This window comes from Candoia aspera, chromosome 17, assembly GCF_035149785.1.
Source record: "Candoia aspera isolate rCanAsp1 chromosome 17, rCanAsp1.hap2, whole genome shotgun sequence".
In the NCBI taxonomy this organism is placed as follows: domain Eukaryota; kingdom Metazoa; phylum Chordata; class Lepidosauria; order Squamata; family Boidae; genus Candoia; species Candoia aspera.
Window position 1 is genome coordinate 6659191 of NC_086169.1, and position 9930 is coordinate 6669120.

General features: G+C 56.6%; 1 protein-coding gene across 1 annotated transcript; it reads left to right on the plus strand.

Moving 5' to 3' along the window:
• Positions 1-2329: 2329 nt before the first annotated feature.
• On the plus strand, positions 2330-5331 carry CD248 (CD248 molecule). Its single transcript, XM_063316859.1, has one exon. The coding sequence runs from the start codon at positions 2347-2349 to the stop codon at positions 4408-4410; it is 2064 nt and encodes a 687-aa protein (XP_063172929.1). The 5' UTR covers positions 2330-2346; the 3' UTR covers positions 4411-5331.
• The last annotated feature ends 4599 nt before the right edge of the window (positions 5332-9930 follow it).

Here is a 9930-nt window from a genome sequence, read left to right on the forward strand (position 1 = left end):
GGGTGGAGGCCGAGTGCCAGAATGAAGTATTGGTTAATATTTCCCTGGCAAGGCAGAGTTTTTCCATTAATTGGTTCGAACCCAGTGATGCTTCTTGATACGCACATTTGCACACACAGACAGATCAGGTCTTCCCATGCAAAAGGAATTCCATTTATTTCCTCCATGTGTTGACAAGGCACTCCGAGCCCACTTTCCCAAATCTGCCCTCAGTTTCCACACCCACCCACCCAACTTCCAGTCTGATTCAATAGGCAGATGCTGGCTTGGTTCACACAGCACGCTTAGGCATCTCAGGGGAAGACTGAGCAATTCATTTGTCTAGCGGGCACAGCTTATTTTAATCTTGGTTCTCTGCTTTGCAGTTTAAGGCACCGGCTTTCCCAACCTGCTTGCCCCCCTTGGATTCAACTGATTTTCCAGACTCTGCAAATGGGTGAAATTCACCAGCCGAGCAAAGCATCTGGTCAGCGGTGGCCCCTGGTCATGCTGTGCCAAAACCCACCTTACCGTTTTTTTAAAAATTCCTCTTCCTTTGCAAAAGGGGCTTCTGTTTTTCTACTTCGTGTCCAGCGAGCTTGAGAATTCCTTTCAAATTTCTTCTTTCTCTGCCCTTCCTTGCCCTCCTCGGCAGCCTCGAGGCTCACGCCTGCCGATGACAATATGTTAAGCATGAAGGGAAAGGCATTATCTTGTCGTGCCACACTTGAGGGAAAAGTTCAAGGAAGCGTGGCTGTAAAATGGAGCACGAAGACGCAGCCCAGATTTCTCTTTGGGAGATCAGAACACAGATGGTTCCTTGCCCAATTTAATCCTGGATTAATTGCCCTGAAATTATATGGATGTTCTAGGGTGGAAGCAGCTTTGTTTCTTGATCCCACTCTCTTTTGGCGGGCCCACCCATTCTGCTGGTGACTGTGTGGTGCGGTTTAATCCAAGGCGAAATGTAGTCTGTTTGGCAGGAACTCAAACCAATTTCACCGTTGCCAAGAAAAATACATGGTCGTGTCTACGAATCCAAGTTCCATGCAAGGGAGACTTTATCTTTACCTATGCAGATTGGGGTTGGAAGAGTGAACCAAAGGGGTTTCTGGCTCGAGGTTAAATTCAGAACGTGCCAAAACAAATGGCAAACCACTGTGTGTGTGTGTTTGGGCATGTTAAGATTCAGTCACCATTAAAATCAGTTGTACGCCTTGGTCACCGTTCGTCCCCAGCTGATGCCCAGGAAAGACATAAACTGCACTAACACAAAATACGAAAACCCCAAGCTGGTTAACTAGCTCAACAGCTGGAGTGTGAAGTGGAATCCAGATCCTTAACACCTGAGCTTGTAGCAGAGGAATTCTGACAGGGATGAGACGAACCATGGCTTAGCGCAGTCAGGTCTGCTAGTTTTAGTTTATCCTATTATCCTTATAAACACCCCAAATGCAGCAAGGCACAAACAGCTTTGCATTACAGTCATGGATACTCTGGGAATAATCCTCACCGTGCTGGACTTGAACCAGGGGTATGACTGTACCACACAAGGGGGGGGGGGTGAATAGTCAGGTGAAACCATGCAGACATCTTGCGTTCACCATTAATAGCCCCCCGGGAATTGCTTTTAACCACCTCGTCTGGGGTTTTTTTGCCTGCAGCCTCCTTCTCCAACCAGGCACCCTCCAGACAGAGGGAACTTACCACTCTCAGGTTTTGCCAGCTTGTGGTTTGAGTGCAACTGGTCGGCTCGTTTGTGGCTCGGCACCCTGCTTCAGCTCCGCTCCCAACGCAGCCGAGCAGCAAGAGATTCCTTAACCTCCTTCCGTGCAAAATCACAGCTTTGCACTAGACCCCACGCCAGTTTCAGTTTCGGAAGCCCAGCCTGCACCCCCTGTCCCCCCCTCTTTTCCTAATGAGCGGCTGCAACTTTTAAAGCTCTTCTGGGGTGGGATGGGACAGCAGGTACTGAAAGAAGAGGACTGGATGCTAGAAGGCTCTCTCCCACCTCCAGCTCCCAGAGGCAGTGGGGTCTAGTGGTTAGAACAGAGGAGGAAGGGCAGAGGCTTCGACTGCACCGACGCTCCGGGATTTGAGGACGGGGGGTGGGGGGGTGGACGGACCGGTTCTGCCCGCCCGCCCGCCTCTCCTTCTCTCTTCCCCTGCTCCAGCGCCGGCTGGCTGCCCCCTCCCCTCCCCTCCCTCCCTCCCTCGGCAGAGGTTCAGCTCGGCGCCCTAGAAGGGCAGAAGGCGGGGAGCGGGGAAGCCGAGCGCCTCCTCCCCGGCCCGGGGAGGGGGAAGAAGGCAGGGAATGGGGGGCCCCGGGTTTGTCAGAGCGCCGGACGCCAGCGGCGCCGCACAACCATGCTGGCCCCGCGGCTGCCGCTCGGCCTGTTGGGGCTGCTGCTGTTGCTGCAGCGGCCGCCGGCCGCCCGGCCGGAGCCCCAGGCCAGCTGCGACCCCGAGGGCTGCTACGCGCTCTACGCCCAGGCGCGCAGCTTCCTGGAGGCCTGGCGCGCCTGCCGGGAGCTGGGGGGCAACCTGGCCACGCTCAAGCGCGCTGAGGAGGCGGCCCAGGTCAGCCAGCTGCTGGCCGGCAGCCGCCAGCCCGGCCCGCCGCGCCTCTTCTGGATCGGGCTGCAGCGCCAGCCGCGCCAGTGCTTCCCGCAGCGGCCCCTGCGCGGCTTCAGCTGGGTCACCGGCGAGCAGGAGGCGGCCTACAGCAACTGGGCGCGGGCGAGCGGGGCCGGCGGCGGCGGCGGCGGGGCCGGCTGCGCCGCTCCGCGCTGCGTGGCGCTGGACGACCGCGACTTCGAGTGGCTGGCGGGCTCGTGCGCCGGGCCGGTGGACGGCTACCTCTGCCGCTTCGCCTTCCGCGGCATGTGCGCCGGGCTGGAGGAGGGCGAGAGCGGCGGCGCGGCCGTGAGCTACGCCGCCCCCTTCGGGCCGCTGGGCGGGCCGGCCGCCGCCGCCGCCGCCGCCCCGCCGCCGCGCTTCGTGCCCTTCGGCACGGTGGCCACGGTGAGCTGCCCCGGCGGCGCGGCGCTCTCGCTGCTGTGCCTGCAGAAGGAGGACGGGCGGGTGGCCTGGTCCAAGAGCGCGCCGCTCTGCCGGGAGCGGGCGGCGGCGGCGGCGGCGGCGGCGGCCAGCTGGTGCGAGGGCGACAACGGCGGCTGCCAGCAGCTCTGCCTGGACGAGGGCTCCGGCTACGCCTGCGAGTGCCACGCCGGCTACGTGCTGCTGCCCGACGGCCACTCCTGCGCCGCCAACGACCCGTGCCGCCACCGGCCCTGCCAGTTCGACTGCGCGCCCGAGGATGAGGAGGAGGGCGGCGGCGGCGGCGGCTACCGCTGCCGGTGCCCCGCGGGGTACGAGCTGGCGGCCGACGGGCACCGCTGCGAGGACCTGGACGAGTGCGCCGACGGGCCCTGCGAGCACCAGTGCGAGAACACGGAGGGCTCCTTCCTCTGCCGCTGCCACCTGGGCTTCAGCCCCTCCGAGGAGGAGCCGGGCCAGTGCGTGGACACGGACGAGTGCCAGATCCCCGGCGTGTGCCAGCAGATGTGCGTCAACTACGTGGGCGGCTTCGAGTGCTACTGCACCGAGGGCTTCGACCTGGAGGACGACGGCATCAGCTGCAGCCCGGTGGATGCCCTGGGACTGCCCGCCGCCACCCCTCCGGACGTTTGGGCAGACCCCTTCCAAGTGCGCTTCACCACCAGGCGGGCGGACGACCTCAGCGCCCCGCCGGTCCGGTTCTCGCTCTTCCGGGAGGTGGAGACGGGCTCCTCGGATTCGGCGGCTTCCTTCTTGTCGGTGCCCGACAGGCTGGTCTTCCCCCCTCGCGCGCCCGCCACAGCAGCGCCCGAGGTTGACCACGCCTGGGACTCGCGAGTCTCTCCCCTGGAGCACAGCCCTTCCTCCCCCGACCTCCGCGGGGTCCTCCATCCCACCGCCCCTGCCTCCGATCCTCCGACGCCCGCCGGGTCCCTGTCCCTTGGCATCACGGGGGCCGCGGAGGAGCCCGCTGGCCCAGCTGAACCCAGCACCCCGAGGCCACCCCTAACCCCCCCGCAGCCGCTGCCGCCCGGAGGATCCAGTCCCTCGGAGGGGAAGGAGGACCCTGTCGTGGGTGGGGTCAGGGCCCCCCTCCCCACCTTTGCCACCCCCAGCCCAGCCTCTGGGGAGGAGCAAGGATGGGAGAGGAGGGATGACCGGTGGCTGCTGGTGGCCCTGCTGGTGCCCATCTCGGTCTTCCTGGTCATCATGCTGGCCCTGGGCATTGTGTACTGTACCCGCTGCGGAGCTCAGGCCAAGAGCCGGAGCGTCACCCAGTGTTACCGGTGGGTGATCAGCACCTCCGAGAAAACGGCCCCTCCCCCCTCGTCCCGGCCGTGCCAGCCGGCTACTTGCCGAACCAGCGTCTGAACCAGGGGCCAGCACTGGGGGCCGATGCCCTGCTCCCGGGCCAGGTGGCACAGACAGAAAGGACCCCTCAGCTCATCGCTGGGCAAAGGGCAAATGCCAAAGAACGTCCCCTCCCTTCTTCTAAAGCTGGGACAGTCTGCCAGGATGCAGAGACCCATCTGGAGGGGCACCAAAGGCTGAGCCCCGAGGCTCGCGGTTGGCTCCGAGGTTGGCTCACAACGAGAAGCCAAGGCTGTTCAGAACTTGGTTGCCGGAATAAAGACGCCTGTCCTTTTTCAGCCGACATAAGCGCCTTCAAATTGCAACCTGGCGCCCCCTTGCTTGCGAACCGATGCTGCTGGAGGCCCGGAGATGCTCTGTCCAGAGGGGGTAGCGACCCTCCCGGCGTTGGACAAAAAAGGAGTTGGTTGTGTTTTGTGTTCTTTCCAACCAGGGGTTGGAACTTGGGACCAACTTGCATGCAAAAGCAGGGGTTCCGCTGCCCAGCGCTGGCTGTCCTGCCAACCAGGGAAGTAAGTTTCTAGTCCTCATGGCTTCTGAATAAACCGGAACTAGGAAGCTCTTTTCAGCTTGAGTCAGACCACTGATCCACACCACTCAGCATCGTTCCTCCCACTGTGAGCTTGGGGGCTTGTTAAAAACTTTGACTAGCGTGCTGTATCCTGGGGGGTCGTGGGATACAGCCCCGTAAATATACTTGGGTTGACGTGACCACAATTTGGGATGCTGGCAAAAGGGGACCTTCCAAATCGGGGGCCGGGAGCTGGAAGGCTTTGCACCCCGCAAGTTTGGGGAGGAAATAGAGGGTGGGGCCCTCTTGGGGCCAGGCATCTGGGTTGACAACCCTGCCACGGTGCGGGAGAGGGTGGGGCCGTGCAGAAGGCAGGCAGGCTTCACAAACAGGGGAGGAACCCTCTGGATCTGGGGCGTGGGGGGGGCGGCCTTGACTTTGACTGCTGATGTGGGGCGAATGATTCCTGGCAAAAGCAAAAAATAATATTGTGTGCGTGTTTTGCGTGTCAAATAAAAGGACTGGTTACTCTACCAGGCTGGAAGAAGAAAATCTCAACCGGCCTGATCAGCGGGGAGAAAATGCAAGAATGTCTGGGTGAGAGGGAAGCGTGAACAAAGGGGCGAGGAACACAGAGGCGCCGGGAAGTATTTTCGCCGCTGCCTTTCCCAACTTGAAAGGTTGAATGGCTGCTCCCATCATGCCTAGCAAGGAATTACGAGCCCCCCCCCCCGCTGCCAGCCGGATTAAGAAGGCAAAAGATGCTTCTGTTCCTACCAGGGGGCACAGTTGGGAAATGGAAAGACGGGTTCCATCCGAGAGTCATGAGGACTAGCCACCTAGAGCAGGGCTTCTCAACGTTGGCAACTTTAAGATGGGTGGACTTCAACTCCCAGAATTCCCCAGCCAGCATTAGCTGGCTGGGGAATTCTGAGAGTTGAAGTCCACCCATCTTAAAGTTGCCAACGTTGGGTGCGGCTAAAGTTTCAGAAGCAGCCCCGTTCTTGTAAAGAGTTCTTTCTAAAAGCGCAGAGGGTAGAGGTTAATAGGAAAGAGCTCAAAACGGACAGGAAAGGGGAAAGAGATTTTGTAAACTTTTGTAAACGTTGCGGTTGGGCAGCAAACGAACGCGGCCCGGAGCGGGTTGGACAAGCACAGCGAAAACGCTGGTGTCTCTTCGCCAGTCTCTTTAATTTTGAGATAATGAGACGACCTGGCGTTCCCAGAACCTTCAACCGCGGACGCACCTATCTCCAAAACCTCTCCTCCAGTCTGCAGCCCGGCTTGTGAAGAAAGGGACATGAGAAGGATGAAATTTAAAGTGGCTTGCTTGCTTGCTGGCTTGCTTGCTTGCTTGTTTCAATTTTTATACGGCTGCCCGCTTCAAACTCATGGCTGGGGGAGGCTTACAACTCCCCCCCCCCCAAATTGTAAGTAGGGAAACTGCATGTTGGACAAGAGGCGTTGATGCCGGGATGGTTGTGTTCACAGACGTACAGGGGCTGAAACCTTCCTGGATCCCAGGAAGATTTGCAAACACACACACACACACAGAGGTTGGGTCCGATTGTGGCTGCTCAGCCATGCCCGGGGGAACTTCTGCCTTGGAATTTTCTACACTTTCCGAAACCTGGATGCACGGAGTTTTTCAGCCTGCATGAGACTCTGCCCGTGGTTAGCGGATTAACCCCTTTCCTGGGGTTCCCGTACCCTAAACTAATCACTACCCAAGTTTGCACACCAAAAGAAAAAAAAGGAAAAAGGAAAAAGTCACAGTTGTCTTAAATTTCTGCGTTTCATGGCTCTGCACGGCTCAGTCCAACCCACTTGGGATGGTGGATGGGGGTATCCTATAAATCGGGGCTTCTCGCCTCCCCCATTAAATTGTTAACCCTTTGCAGCACTCCAGTGCTGAAATTGTTAACCCTTTGCAGCGCTCCGGTGGGGGGTGGGGGGTGGGGGGAGGGATGGCTAAAGATCTCAGAAAATCCTTTCCATGGGAAAAGTTGGCTGGCTGTCAACCGAGAAGGAGTAAGAATTATTTGGGTGCGTGAGAGTTGGGGGGGCGGGTTACTTTCCAGATCCTTTTGATTTTCTCCTCCCCCAATTCCCGGAGGAAAAGACTAAGAGGGTTTTTAAGTGTGGGATGCATGACACTCTCCACCCCCCCACTCCACCTATTGGTTGCACACTTAGCATTCCTGCACTTTTTCCCCCCTTAAACGCCCCCCCCCGCCACTTTCAACAAAAACTTTGCCTTCCTCCCTATTTTTTCAACTCCTTAGCAGATTTGAATTTGAAGGTACAGATCGTGGGGTGGGTGGGTGAGTAGGAAGCTGGAATACTGGAGCAGACTCCAGAGCAGGTTCCCCCCCTGGAGTTTTTAAAGGGGGTAGCAGAAAGCCAGAGAGGGGAGAAGGGAAGGGGCTGTGGGATGTGTTTTTGCCCAGCATGGCACAGACAGGGTTAAACTCTGGAATGTGGGTTTTGCAGACTTTTAATAAAGACCAGATGGAGCACCATATGCTGGACTGGAGAAGCCACCCCCTCCCCACCCGGGCTCTGCCCCCCACAGATCACATTAAATCAGGCAGGCCCTTGGCCTCCCTCTCTCAGCAGAAGGCTGATAGCCAACAGGTAGAGCTTCTCCATCCCCATATTCTCATGTTGAACCTCCAGTATTTCTGCACTGCCCACTCCTGGGGGAGGCATTGTGGCGAGGGCTCCCAGGGCTTCAGGGAGGGGCTATGTGGGGCCTTGGATCATCAGTTGACCCCTGTGGTAGTGGGGGGAGGGTGCTGGACCTGTTGAGTTGCTGCCTCTTGCTGCTTCCCAAAGAAGGTGCATCAGTGTTTGAGTTCTGCAGGATTCCTCGTCCAAAGGTTTCAGGAGCAATTTTGAAAAAACACTTCTGGGCTGGCTTCACACCAGAGAATGTGCTAACGGAAGGAACCCATTTTCTGGGTTCAAGGACTCCATTGAAGTGAACTGATCGGAAAGCTAGCTCAGCGCTTTTCAACCTCGGCAACTTTAAGATGTCTGGACTTCAACTCCCAGAATTCCTCAGCTGGCTGAGGAATTCTGGGAGTTGAAGTCCACCCTTCTTAAAGTTGCTGAGGTTGAGGAACATTGATCTACACAGTTCTTCCCCCATTTTCCTCTGGCCGATGTGCCTTTGCATTAAACTACATATTTTAAAAGCAGCCACCCAACTTTGACTGACCTTAAAAAGCTAAGCAGGGTTGGTGGGGGCCCACATCTGGATGGGGGACCACCAGGAAGCCCCACAACTGAAAGCTAGGCTGCAAAGCCAAAAAACAACAACAACCACATAGCTGTGCCGGTGAAGTCAGCAGTAGTGTCATGACCCTAAGAAGGAGGCAGGTTTTCCTAAGATTGAGTTACTGAAGTTTCTGCTAAGCTAATAACAATAAAAAATGGGTCTTGCTCGCTGGGGTCCGAGCAGATCGCAGATGGGTTAGAATTTCATATGAGAAGGACAGTACCTCTGAGTAGGTCCAAAGTGCTTTGCCTTCATAGCGCAGCCCTCATCTAGGATCCCAGAGCTCAGAATGGATCTTTTAAAAAAAAAAAAAAACAGGGATAACCACTCTTGCAAAGTTATGGCTTCTGCAAAGGGTCTTGGCACCCTGTTTTCGGGGGGGGGGGCAGGAAGTTAAAAACCACATCCTGTAGCTGCTGGAGGAATCTGTCTCCTAAAAGCATCCATGCGCAGATTTCCAACACAGATAAAAGAATGCCAAACTAGAAAGCGCCTCTGAGCATGGACAGAGTGAGGAGCACTCACCAGGCTTTTAAAAAAAGACAGGATTGCCCACCAAAGGGTAAATGTTCTCAAAGGTTCATTTCTTGATTTTAGCAAAGAAGCCAGGAATGGGGAAATTAGATGTCTGGGCATTTTACTTTGGAGAAGTAATGGGGCATAATCCACCCAAGAACTCTAAGCCAGAAGAATGAAAGACAAAGGCCAGCCCAGTCTTCATTTCTTATTCCTGGTTTGGCAATATTCCCTTCTTCTGGAATTTTTTTATAATGATCTAAATCAGTTCCACAGAGCTGACATCACTGGGTGGCCTCCCATCCAATTCTTCGCCCCACCAAACCAATTCCCTTTTGCCTCCTGAAACGCAGCCTGACCAACAGCTCCACCCTAGCTACAGCCTTCTCCTGAGCATTTAACCGGATTTAATTTAAATAACTAACTTTGCAAATTAGCATATGCAAATATCAGGTAAATCCGCGCCCTCCTTTGCCAGACTGGTGGGCCGCGGTGGAAACTGCCTTCGGTTTTTTCAGCTGCAAGGAAACAATTTTTCTGATTGGGGAGGTGGGTGTCCTGCTGCAGAAGATTCCAGCAAAATGCACCCCTCCGCCCTCTTCCTGAAATTGGAGATTGCCTCAAAGGGTGTCGACTTCCTCGCCGGCCTTGCAGCCGTCCACTCAGCTTGGATGGGAAATTCACCACCCATCCAGCCCGCCCACACAGGCTCACAAGCTAGGAAACCGGTGGGTGATGGCCTGGGAACAAGGATGCTCCAACTTCCCCCTTTGGGGTCCAAGCAGAGCTAAGGGCCTGGCAGTTGGGGTTTCCAGTCCGGGAACATAAATAATACTCTGATGGTGGTGATCATGATGATATCTCTCCTTCCCTTAGAAGGTGGCCATGAAGGAGAGCTCTGGAGCAGTTCAACAAGGGCAGCCTGTTTTGGTCTAGAGAAATTCAATGGGTGCAGCCCAGGCTCCCTGGGATGATGGAAGTTGTAGTCCTACTCATCTCAAAGGCCTCAGACAGGTAGCCCTGGGGCTTTACCGGTTACAAAAAAACTTGTGGTAAAAGGACTGAAGAGTGTTCAAAGGCTGAACGTTTCCCCCTTATTCAAGCCCTCTTTCCTTTCCTTCTGCGCCACAACGACCCTGCGAGGCGGGCTAGCAATCAGGCGCCCCTTCCTTTGAGGCTTGTAGCTCGGCAGATCGTATCCCAAACCGGC